Genomic DNA, 12,807 nt, shown 5'->3' with positions numbered 1-12,807 from the left:
TTAAAGAAAAACAAACAAGTTTCCAATTTTTATAAAAGCAAAAATTAAAGAACAATTCTTAAAACAAACCAAACAAATAAATCAACAAACACAAACGCATCGTAAAATAACAGAATGCAAAAAGATAAGGATAGAGGAAGCATCCCTGGAATATATGGGTATGCAAAGACAGGGATACTTCGACGCGGCTTCAATTGGCTTCACATAGTGCGAGAGATGACTTTTGGCGTTTCAGTCCATCTTCAAAGTAAGGCTTCACTCTCTGGCCGTTTACTTTGAATTGCATTGATGCCATCTTCTCGCATTATTTCACAGTCCATATGAAAACTGTCTTAATGATAAAAGGTTCTGACCACCTGGATTTTAGTTTTCCTGGAAACAAACGCAGACGTGAAAATGAACAATAGAACCTTTTGGCCAACAACAAGTTCTTTCTTACTGATGCGTTGGTCATGCCAACGCTTTGTCTTTTCCTTGTACATCTTATTGTTCTCATACGCGTTCAATCGCCACCCTCGAGCTCGTTGAGCTGAAAGTTTGCGTTGAGCGCCCGCGGTGTCCAAGTTCATGTTTAACGTTCTTAAACTGCCCAAAATGCCTTGTGCTCCAACTCTAAATTAAATGACAGGCTTTTCAAAAATACAAGAGAGTATGGAGACATACCTATAGGAGTTTTGTAAGCAGTCCTGTAGGCCCAGAGCACTTCATCCAGCCTCTGTGCCCAATCCTTCCGCGTTGCATTGACGACTTTCTTCTAAGATAGACTTGATTTTTCGATTTGATACTTCCGCTTGACCGTTTGTTTGTGGGTGGTAAGTAGTGGCGATCTTGAGCCTGACATTATATTTTGCAAGTAATTTGGAAATGATGCGATTAATGAAGTGCGTACCTTCATCGCTTATCAGGGCTCTTGGCATTCCATAGCTGTAAAGATGTTCCTGGTATGAAACTTAGATACAGTGGACACATCATTCCTAGCACAGGCTACTGCTTCTACCCACTTAGATATATAATCTACTGCAAGCAGGATGTACTGTTGGCCACAGGATAGGGGAAAAAGTCCCATAAAATCTATGCCCTAAACATCAAATAGTTCAACTTCGAGAATATTGTTCAAGGGCATTGCGTCCCTTGAAGAAATATTCCCGATGCGTTGACAGGTCACATTTTCAAACAAACTCCCTCACGTCTTTAAAGAGGGTGGGCCAAAAGTATCTGCTTTGAAGGACCTTCGCTGCGGTTCTTTGCCCACCGAAATGCCCTCCATACGGAGAGTCATGACACTCAGCTAATATGCATTGTGTTTCCTCCTCCGAAACGCATCGACGCATTATGGAGTCAAGGCCTTGTTTATATAGAAATGGTTTATCCCAAAAATAAAACTTGCTGTCATGAATTAATCGCTTCTTTTGCTGAGAGTTGAAGTTCCCAGGGAATTGTTTGGTGGTTAAATAATTGACATAGTCTGCATACCAAGGTTCCCTGCCTTCAACTCTAAACAGGCTTTCATCAAGAAATGGGTCCTTAATTTCACCTTCTTGGGCTTACATTTCTTGATTCTCTAGTTTGGACAGGTGGCCAGCCACCTGATTTTCTATTCCCTTTCTGTTCTAGATATCAATATTAAACTCCTGTAGTAGCAGCACCCATCTTGTCAACCTTAGCTTTGCGTCTTTTTTGCTCATCAGGAATTTTATGGCTGAGTGGTCGGTGTATATGGTGGCTGACGCACCAACTAAGTAAGATCTAAACTTTTCAATACCAAACACTACAGCCATCATTTCTTTTTCAGTAGTGGTGTAGTGTTCCTGAGAGTCATTTAGTGTTTTGGACTCGTAGGAGAAGGGGTGTATCAAATTACCCATCTTTTGCCCCAACATTATTCTTACTGCCACATCACTCGTGTCGCACACGAGAATAAAGCGCTGTGTCCAGTCCGGTGCTATCAGTACTGGGGCTGTCGTCAACGCATACTTCAAGGTTTCAAATGCGTCAGTGCAGTCTTCATTAAAGTCATAGGGTCAGTTCACCTCTAGTAATGCGCTCAGAGGTCGCGCAATCTGAGAGAATCCTCTAACAAATTGTCTATAGAAGCCGACATGCCCTAGAAAACTTCGTAAAGTTTTAACATTTGATGGTGGTGGAAGTTTTGCTATGACATCTATTTTGGCTTCATCTACTTCTAAGCCAGCCTTAGATACTTTGTGACCAAAGACAATTTCTTCAGTCACCATGAAGTGACATTTCTCCCAATTCAGCACCAAGTTTGTTTCCTTGCATCGCGCTAGGACGGCCTCCAAATTATCTAGGCATAACTGGAACAAGTCTCCAAATACTGAAAAGTCATCCATGAAGACTTCAACGGTCTTTTCTAGGATGCCAGAGAAGATAGCCATCATACATCTTTGAAATGTCCTAGGTGCGTTACACAGCCCAAAGGGCATGCGTCTGAATGCAAATGTTCCAAAGGGACAAGTAAACGTAGTCTTCTCCTGTTCTTCCGGATCTATCAAAATCTGGTTGTAACCAGAGTATCCATCGAGAAAGCAATAAAATTCTTTGCTCGCAAGTCTGTCAAGCATTTGATCGATGAAAGGAAGGGAGAAGTGGTCTTTCTTAGTTACTGCATTGAGTTTCCTGTAATCCATACAGATGCGCCAGCCCGTGACAGTCCTCGAGAGTATGAGTTCATTATTGCTATTGACTATCATGGTCGTTCTCCCTTTCTTTGGAACGCATTGGACTGGACTTACCCAAGCTACTATCGGATATAGGATAAATAACTCCTGCATCCAACCATTTTAGAATTTCTTTCTTAATAACTTCTTTCATTATGGGGTTCAACCTTCTTTAAGGCTCGATTGACCCCGACTTCCCTTCTTCCAACCTAATCTTATGCATGCAATAAGATGGACTAATGCAACGGATATTCGCAAGCGTCTAGCCTATTGCATGTTTGTGCTTTTTCAGCATCTGCAAGAGAGATTACTCATTAGGCTCTGTAAGATTTGCGAAGTGATCACAGGTAAAGTGTTGTTGGTTCCAAGGAACGCATATTTCAAGTGTCCAGGTAACTGTTTCAACTCGAGTTCTGGTGGTTCTTCAAGTGATGGACGCGTTAGTTTTGTCCGCCGCTCACTCAGACTTGGCGGCTCTGATTCTTTCAGGTTCTCCTCCAACGCGAGGACCTCACATACATAAGTATCTTCTTCAGGCAACTCAATACTGTTTAGTTGACAATCTTCACTATTTGGGAACTTTAATGTGTTGAGCACATTAAACTTCACCTCCTTATTGTCCACGCGCATAGTTAATTCGCCTTTATGCACGTCAATTAAAACTTTCCTAGTAGTTAAGAAGGGGCATCCAAAGATAATTGGTACCTCCCTATCTGCTCCATAGTCCAAGATAATAAAGTCTGCTAGGAATATGAGATTGTCAACCTTCACCAGAACATCTTCAATCTTCCCTTCTGGGTACTTAATTGTTCTGTCAGCGATCTGAATAGTGACAAAAGTGGGTTGTGCTTCGCCAATCCCCAATTTCTTAAAAATTGAAAGTGGCAAGAGATTTATGCTGGCTTCTAGATCGCACAACGCATGACCCACATCCAATCCTCCTATCGAACAAGGAACTGGGAAGCTCCCAAGGTCCTTCTGCTTCTTTGGTAGACTGTTACTTACTAACGCGTTACATTCCTGCGTTAGCGCTATTACTTCCTTCTTGCTGACTCTTCTCTTCTTTGTCAAAATGTCTTTAAAAAATTTGACATATGTTGGCATCTGCTCCAAAGCCTCTATCAGTGGAATGTTAATATGCAGCTGCTTTAGAAGCTCAAGAAAGCGCTTGAATTTTTGTTCATCATTCTTCTTCATCAGACGCCTAGGAAATGGTGTGTTCAAAGTAACTTCAGAGTTTCCTGCATTAGACGTACTGGGTTCTGAATGGCTCGTAGTCTCGAGCGTTCTTTCTTCCTGATCCATTGAACGTGTGATGCGTTCTTTCAAAGGACTGCTATTTCTTGGATTCATTCTTCTCTTTTCAAGAGCTCTTCCACTCCGCAACGTCACCGCGTGACATTGCTTCTTCCCATCATTGTTCCCAGGTGTTTCAGTATTGCTAGGTAGAACACCAGGCTGCCTGTTTTTCAACTCGCTCGCTATCTGCCCTACCTGGATTTCCAAGTTTCTGATAGATGATGCCTGACTTTTCAACAACGCGTCGTTCTAGGCTATGTACTCCTTCAGTAGGTTCTTAAGCGGAGATCCTGAGCTCAACGCCTGTCCTCCTTTATTAAAGGGCTGTTGATGTTGCTGATGCATTTGTTGAAATGCAGGCGGCGGTCCATTCCTTTGCTGATGGTTTGCCCCTGGGTGGTGCTCCTGATGATTTCCTTTTGTCCAAGAAAAATTCGGATGGTTTCTCCATCCAGGGTTATATATATTAGAGAATGGGTTGTTTTTTATGAAACATACTGACTGAGGGTTTTGTGGACATTCAACATAGGAGTGAGGATCTCCACAGCCCACACAGCTAACCATGGGCTGCCCAAACGCCTCTATCTGATTCACCTTCTGCTGATTTGATATGTTTCCTAGAGTTATGTTCTACAGAAGGCTGGTCATCGTAGCCACTTGAGCAGAAAGTGTGGCTATTACGCTGGCATCAATAGAATTAACGTTATGAGATCTCTTCTTCCTGCCAGCTTTTCCATCATTCGTATCATCCACCCATTCCATATTGTGTTTAGCAATACGGTCTAGTATCTCTTTAGCCTCAGTGTAAGATTTGTCCATAAGTCTACCAGCTGCTGCTGCATTTGCTGCCATATGCGATGCTCTATTCAGTCCTCCATAAAACATCTCCATTTGGATAGTTAGAGGTAGTCCATGGTTCAGGCAATCTTGACCAAGCCTTTAAAATGCTCCCATGCGGCGCTTAAAGTCTCAACATCCTCTTGTTCAAAGTTCATAATCTCTCGACGCCTCCTCGCGTTGATGGTAGGTGGGAAGTATTTTTGAATTTTTCCACCAACTTCTCCCAGGTGGTGATTTCACCAGGCTCCAGTGAGCTCATCCATTGTTTTGCGTCATCACGCAAAGAGTAGGGAAACAAGGACAGCCTGATCGCCTCTGGGGTGATTCCAGGAATCACAAATGAATTACACGTTTCCAGGAAATGCTTCATACGGGCGTGAGGATCTTCACCACGACCACCCCCAAATTGTCCAGTAGACTGGAGCATTTGAAGCATAATAGATTTCATCTCGAACTTGGTTCCATCCGGCGTTGGGTATATGATTCCTGGAGAGAAATCATACAGTACAGGGGACGCGTACTCCATCATGGGACGCGTGCTGCTATTCGCCATCAGGATTGGATTCTGTGCAGCATGAGCTAGTTGTTGATTTGCCTGTTCTTCCGCCATTGCTTGTTGCCTGTTCTGTTGTCTAAGAAATTGCTACCTCAAACTTCAACGATGGTTAGATCGGTTCCTACGCCAGAAGGTCCTTTCAATCTCGGGGTCGTATCTGAATTCAGAAGTGCTCTCCTTGCTCATAACCGTTCACAAGCTTAGGCATAACTTGTAATACTCCCTTGACCGAAGTGTTCTTACAACAGATACAAACGAAATTTCTGGTTAGTTTTGTTTCTGAATCCCTGGCAACGGCGCCAAAAACTTGTTCGTTGCTATTGTGATTTGTTCTAGGAGTGTATTGTGTAAAATAAATTGGAGAAATAAGTTCCAAGTATAAGTGATGCGTTTAAGTAAATGTAACGCGTTGAGGCGTCAGATATTTGCAGCAGAACACACACAACTCCTTCTAATGACCTTCAAGTTTTCTTAAACTAGACCCAAGTATAAATTTAATTTAGGTTCCTCGTAAGTCTAGGGTCGAACTTAGGGATTCAGTTAACCAAACGCAGACCTTGCGTTGTATCTACTGTAGGGGTTTTCCTAAATAAATGTGAGAAATGTGTTATTTACACTAAATTGCTATGCTTGTGCAAGAGATGCAAAAGAGTTAAGTGGTGAATGATGGATCGTGCGAAAATGGAATTTAAGGTAAGTGGACGCGTCAGTCTAAGATGAGTACACAACTACGATGTGATATGGATGAAATGGAGTGATTTGCTTATCTTTTGTTTATGCGTCAGACTTCATTCAACATTTCTCAATGCGAATGACATACAAAGCCTATCTCGAGGATGCATGCGTCTAACACAAAATGCAATAGACACCAGTAAGTCTATCTCTAGCCGTACTAGGCGTCCTACATAATGTAGCTTAGTTATTCTTTCTAACAATCTAAGTTAAAAGATGTTGTTACCAATTTGTCAAGTTGGCTTGAGCTTTAGAATGAAGTTGTGCATAAAGTATTAATGCATTCAACATAAATAAGAAATAAACAATTGCAAGTATGATGGATTAAACATATGAATTTTCTAAAGAAACAGAGAGTTTTTACAAAAGCAATATTTAATCAAATGGAATGAAAGTGATAAATGAGAAGAAGGAAACTGAGTCAAGCCAAAGAATACAATCTCTTGTATTTCTTTGGCTTAATCTCGTTGTGTACAATCACTTTTTTAGGAATTGGATGGAGTATCTTTCTCAAGAGTAGCTTCCTCCGCTCCCTGACTAGCAGTGGTTTTGGTTCTCAATCCTTCTGATCGTCTAGCACCATAACACAGCCTCTACAGAATTAAAACTATGACTACAATATACAAAGAGTAAGGATCTTGATAATTTTCGAACTCCTTCAATCTGGAGGGACTTCATCTATTTATAGGTGTTGGTCACGTCCACTTGGTGAATGGGTAGCATTAAAGTCCATATCCTGGTCAGCATTAAAGTCTATGCCCTGATTAGTCGCCTGACTCTCGAAAGCTTTTCAAACACCTGCTGCGTGGAAACTTTTCAGACGCTGCCTATTACAGGTGCCCATACTTGCAAGTGGTGATCTGACACAATCAGCCTGGAGCAATGAATCTTCTCTGCGTTGAACTCCCTCCGACGCATGACCCATGCATTAGAGCTTTTCCTGTGGCACTTGTCTAATGCGTTAGAGTTAATCCTTGCGTTGAAATCTTGCAATACAATGTGTTAGTGCCACGATATTTGGTGATAAAACTTCTTTTGCATGAGTTTGCTAATGTTTGAATAAATCCATGCGTTTCTTCTAAAAATGAGGAGAATATATCATTAAAAACCTTAGTTGTTCCAACTTAAGAACAAAAATAACTTGTATGTCTACAAGTTATCAGATCTACAAGAGAAAACGAGACCAAGCCGGTAAAGTACAGACTTTTAAGGGTGAACTTGTGGCAAAGGATTATACCCAGAGAGAGGGAGTAGTCTATGAAGAAACTTTCTCTCCCATTGCCATGCTCAAGTCGATTAGAATACTCTTATCCATTGCCACCTTTTATGACTATGAAATTTGGCAGATGGATGTCAAGACAACCTTTCTAAACAGCGATCTTGAAGAGAGTATCTATATGGCTCAACCAGAGGGGTTTATTGCACAAGGTTAAGAACAAAAGGTTTCTAAGCTTCTAGATCTTGGAATATAAGATTTGATATTGCAATCAAATCTTATGGCTTTGAACAGAATGTTGACGAGCCTTGTGTTTACAAGAAGATCATCAATTCTACTATAGCGTTCTTAGTTTTATATGTTGACGATATTCTACTCATTGGGAATGAAGTAGGTTACCTAATTGACATCAAGAAATGGCTAGTAATGCAGTTCTAAATGAAAGGTTACCTAATTGTCAATTCTCTGGATTCAGATTACTCGGAACCGCAAGAACAGAACACTAGCCATGTCTCAAGCAACTTATCTAGACAAAATGTTGTCTAGATATAAGATGCAGAATTCTAAAAGAGGTTTGTTACCTTACAGATATGGAATTCATTTGTCAAAGGATCAATGTCCTAAGACACTTCAAGAGGTTGAGGATATGAGACGCATTCCCTATGCTTCCGCAGTAGGGAGCCTAATATATGCAATGTTATGTACTAGACCTACATATGCTACGCGGTAGGGATAGTCAGTAGGTATCAGTCCAATCCTGAATATGATCATTGGACTGCCGTTAAAAATATCCTCAAGCATCTTAGAAGAATGAGGAACTACATGCTCGTGTATGGTACAAAGGATTTGATCCTTACTAGATACACTGACACTGATTTTCAAACCGATAAAGATGCTAGAAAGTCTACATCGGGATCAGTGTTCATTGTGAATGGAGGAGCAGTAATGTGGAGAAGTGTGAAGCAAAACTGTATTGCAGACTCCACAATGGAAGCTGGATACGTAGCTGCTTGTGAAGCAGCAAAGGAAGCAGTATGGTTGAGGAAATTCTTGAAAGATTTGGAAGTCATTCCAAATATGCATCTACCTATCACCCTATATTGTGATAATAGTGGTGCAGCTGCAAATTCAAGAGAACCAAGAAGCCACAAGCGCGACAAGCATATTGAGCGCAAATACCATCTGATCCGGGAGATTGTACATCATGGAGACGTTGTAGTAACCCAGATATCTTCTGAACAAAACATTGCTGATCCTTTTATAAAGGCCCTCACGGCTAAAGTGTTTGAAGGTCACCTACAGAGTCTAGGTCTACGAAGTTTGTAAACTAGGACAAGTAGGAGAACTTTTGGGTATATGCCCTAGTTTATTGTATTCATATGTTTATTGTACTCATATATTTCTCACTTAAATTCAACATTGTGATATTCCACTAGGAGTTTTAATACAAGTGGGAGTTTGTTGGATTTTATGTCCTAAGACTCGTAGTTTGTAAATTAATAAACATATTCTATTTTGTTTTTCGATAAAGTTGTTATTGAAATTGTAAATCTTGAATCCAATAAACTAAGGTCCTGAGGCTATTTAATATAGTTTGAACTTTATGTAGTGACATAAATATGGATCAAGTTCAAATATATAGCCAAAATAGTCTATAGTATATGAATAAGGTTGGGCACCTTATTCTGGGGACACTATGGATGCGGCCCACTTTGTAGTTAGTACAAACGATGTGATCTTGAATCGTTCATATAGAGATATGTGAGTGGGGGCATCCTATGCAATGAGTTTGCATAAGACTGAACCATGAAATAGTCACTTTTTACGTTCTAAATGCCGTTTTATGTATAAAACTGACTATTTCGTTAATTGATGACCTAGGTAACTTAATCTTAATCCTGAGCTAACTATGAACTCCTATTCACTCGGAATTATCCTTAGATCTATATAGGTGAGGGCAGCTCATCATCGCTGCCCAATAAGCCTCCCATTTCAGGGGTAAGATCGGGTGGATAGCTGGGAACATAGGATGCAAGACGGAATTCACTCCTACCCGTTATAGGGATAGTAGATAGGTTGTTCCCTTTAGTACTGAATCCAGGTCTTGAACAAAGGGCCCCACCCTCTCCTTGGCCTGAGAGGGATTTAGTTTATAGGTTGGACCTTAAACCAATTGTTCATTAGAGGATCAGTGGAACTTAAGGAACAAGATGTAGTCTTGGGGGTAAAACGATTTTTATGACCCAGCCGAGATTACAAATAACCTATGAAGGATTAGCTTACTAATCATGGTTATATTAAATGGACACAAATATATCTATAGTGAGGGGAGTGCAACTATGGGACTATAGTGGAATGACCCGTTAGTTAACGAATGTTGATTAGCTCCGTCTAAAGAGTTTAGCTAGCTAATCTCGGATTGTTGGAGCCCATGATCTATAGGTCCATTAGGTTCCCCTACTAGCTCATATGGAATAGACTTAGAACAGTATGATAAAATAATTCGAATTGTTCGAATTAAGTGAAGAGAGAGAAACCGACAAGTATATGTAATATAGTGGTCGAGTTTTTCAGTTTAGAGATACAACTTTAATATTTAAATGTGATTTAAATATCAAGAATATGAATACGTTCATATTCGGAAGCTAGGAAATAATTGAAATGGTCAAAGATGTAAAAAGTCAAAGAGTTGACTTTTGACTTTGAAGAGTCAAACTTTGACCGACCTTATATTCAAATGTGATTTGAATTTTGAGAAAATGAATGCGGATTTATGCTCGGGAGGTCAAAATTAGTCAACATGGGAAAAATTATAAAAAGTAAAAAATGTTGACTTTTTTATCAAAGTTTGACTTTGACCAAATGACTATTTTGCCCTTTGACTATAGTTAATGGGAAAATCCAAACTTTTGTTGGATAATTCCACTAACAAAATAGTGGGCTAGGTGTTGGCTTATAGTGGAGACATTAAACTCACTAAGATAGTGGATTATAGGTGTTGGGTTTATGGATTTGTTGCATGGCTTTCTTCTATAAATTGGGCTTTTCAATTTAGTTGAAAGAGTTTTTGACAATTTGCCAATTTTTGTTTTTCAAAATTGGGTTGAAAAACAAACCCAAACCCTACCTCATTTTCCATCTCTTTTCTCTCTCTTGGTTTTCTTCATCCACCGGGTCCCACAACCCGATTCTGAGTCTAGAGGATAGTAGGTCAACTCTAGTAGTGGTTCAGAAGTGTTCGGGTTGAGATTCGACGAGGAAAGGCATTGTTCGGGAGCTACAAAAGTTGTATCTCATCCTTTTTTAATTACTGTTTTTCCTTCAATTGCATGCATAATTTCCTTTTAATTAAAAGCAATTAGAGTATAACTAGATCTTAATTCCGCTGCGTATGTCTCAAGTTCCATCAGTCCCTATACGTGAAAGGCATTCAAGAAGAGGAATCTACAAAACGGGAGGAGCCTTGTAAAAGATCTATTTTCTACTTTAATTTAAATCGAAATCAAAGCAAAAGCGATCTCTTCCGCTGCACGATTCAATCCCTTCAATTGATATCAATGCCTTAAAAAGTTTGTCCTCGGCCGAGAGAGTCTTCAGCATATTGGTCACAATCATCAAAGACCTAAACCGGAGGTGCTTGAGGTGTAGTAGAAGGAGTTGATTTATTGATGGTCCGATTCAAGCTTTCCTTTTAGGCCGTTGCTTTGTTTTGTTTTTAATTCACATAAAACAGTATGGTGGGAAGTTTTTTGTACATGTGATGTATGGATGATTTTCAAAATAGTTATTTACCAATATTGCCACTTAGATTTACAACTTTTTACTTTGATTTGATCAATATAAGGGCCCAATGTTTTGGATACTTATTCTGTAAATCAAATTTGTAAGTCTGGGTTGTTCGTGACGAAGTGTTTGCTGTGAAAAAAGGCCATAAATAGAGGTGGAAAATGAAATTTGAAGTGTAGACTTGAAGGGTTTCTGTCTAGGAAGTTATCGTTCGTCATCCTTTCATTAAAGCTTTTGACTGTCGTCCTCATTGTTTGTATGTCATGGAAAGGTGAAAAACGCTCAGTGCCATCCCAAGCATTGGGCTATGCTTCGATAAGAAGAGATCAGTGCCACGACGCTCCAAGGTTTGGAGGCACGCACACACATGGAAACTGCCATTCATGGGAAGTTATTTTTTAAAAATTAATGTAATTTTTTTTATTAAATTAATATAATATTGATTATATTAATTTAATTTCATTAGGGTGCCAATATTTGATCTGCTATTGCTATAATATGTTTTAATTTGTATGAGATGTATGTTTAATTATATTAATTATATGTTACATAAAGTATGTCATATAGTTTAAAATCCCACCACAAGTTAAGCATAATCATGCATCATGTTTAAATATAAATGCTATATTTAAAGTTCAGAGTTAATTTATAAAGTATGTACTTACATGATTTTACTATATAGTTTGCATGTTTATAATAAAAGAGTTAGATTATATTTTCTAATGTATGATTAAAAGCATGCTTATAATATAGTTTTCATTAATATAATATAAGGGTTATATTAGGAATGTTAATGAAACTAATATGCATGGAATATGATATTTAGTTAATAATAATATCATAAAATGCATATAATAAGTTTTAATTCATTAATATAGATATAAATATTGTATTTTATGTTTAATGAATGTAAATTTAGGATAAAATTGCATGCTAGCTTAATTAGATTAGGATAAGGTTGATTAATTTATTTTTAAAAAGTTTTAATTTTTTTTTAATTAACCTTTACTTTTATTTATAATGAGATTAAATTTAAAATACATATTTCATTTTGTTTTAATAGAATTAAATGAGAAAATAAAATATTAATAATAAAATATTTCTATAAAGGAACCCTGTCTAGGAAGGTTTTGTATATGATATGTCATTTTCTCTTATGATGTTCATACCGCGAGAATCATACTTAGCCTTGTGGCACCCTGTGTTTCCTTCCTTCGGGAGGTGTTTGCATGAGTCAATATCAAGGTGAATGGAGAAAGTATTTATAGTAAGTGGGAGAAGAACATGTGTCAACATATCATACAGTCTCCTTCATTAGTGGACAACGTGAGACTTCATGTTTGGTCTCGTGTCACCCTGGACACGTCCTCCCTTTGGAATGTTATTGCATGGAGTCAATATCAGTATAAACTCTAAAAATGGATAAGGTCACTGTACTTTTTGTACCATTATTGTCCTTCCCTTTGACAAGCTTATTAGAGTAGAACTGTAGGATCTAAAACGAAGGTTCACACTTACAAGAAATCATTAAGCAAGTTAATAGTTTTTTGACCAAATAAATGGTAACTAATTGTTATAGGAATAAAAATTATTCTGGTGCAATGATTTGTTGAGAATGTTTCAATCTAGTAAAAAAATAACTGGTCACCCTCTGATGGCGCTTGTTCTAAATTACTGGAGTATCATAACAATAAAAATTT

At 38.6% G+C, this 12,807-nt stretch overlaps 1 protein-coding gene across 1 annotated transcript; it reads right to left on the bottom strand.

Moving 5' to 3' along the window:
• Positions 1-2,966: 2,966 nt before the first annotated feature.
• Positions 2,967-4,829, bottom strand: LOC120083133. Its single transcript, XM_039038708.1, has 2 exons — positions 4,635-4,829; positions 2,967-4,172 (listed from the first exon to the last, which is right to left on the bottom strand). Exons 1-2 carry the CDS (start codon positions 4,827-4,829, stop codon positions 2,967-2,969), a joined length of 1,401 nt encoding a protein of 466 aa, XP_038894636.1.
• Between the last annotated feature and the right edge of the window lie 7,978 nt (positions 4,830-12,807).

This window comes from Benincasa hispida, chromosome 8 (genome assembly GCF_009727055.1).
Source record: "Benincasa hispida cultivar B227 chromosome 8, ASM972705v1, whole genome shotgun sequence".
Lineage (NCBI taxonomy): Eukaryota > Viridiplantae > Streptophyta > Magnoliopsida > Cucurbitales > Cucurbitaceae > Benincasa > Benincasa hispida.
This window is presented reverse-complemented; position numbering and strand designations above follow the sequence as displayed.

Excerpts from the sequence above, each read along its gene's own strand:
- LOC120083133 (XM_039038708.1), bottom strand. The coding sequence starts at position 4,829 with ATGGCAGCAAATGCAGCAGCAGCTGGTAGACTTATGGACAAATCTTAC. Across the intron at positions 4,173-4,634 it reads TAGCCACACTTTCTGCTCAA|GTAGGGCAGATAGCGAGCGA; the intron begins GTGGCTACGATG and ends TTGGAAATCCAG.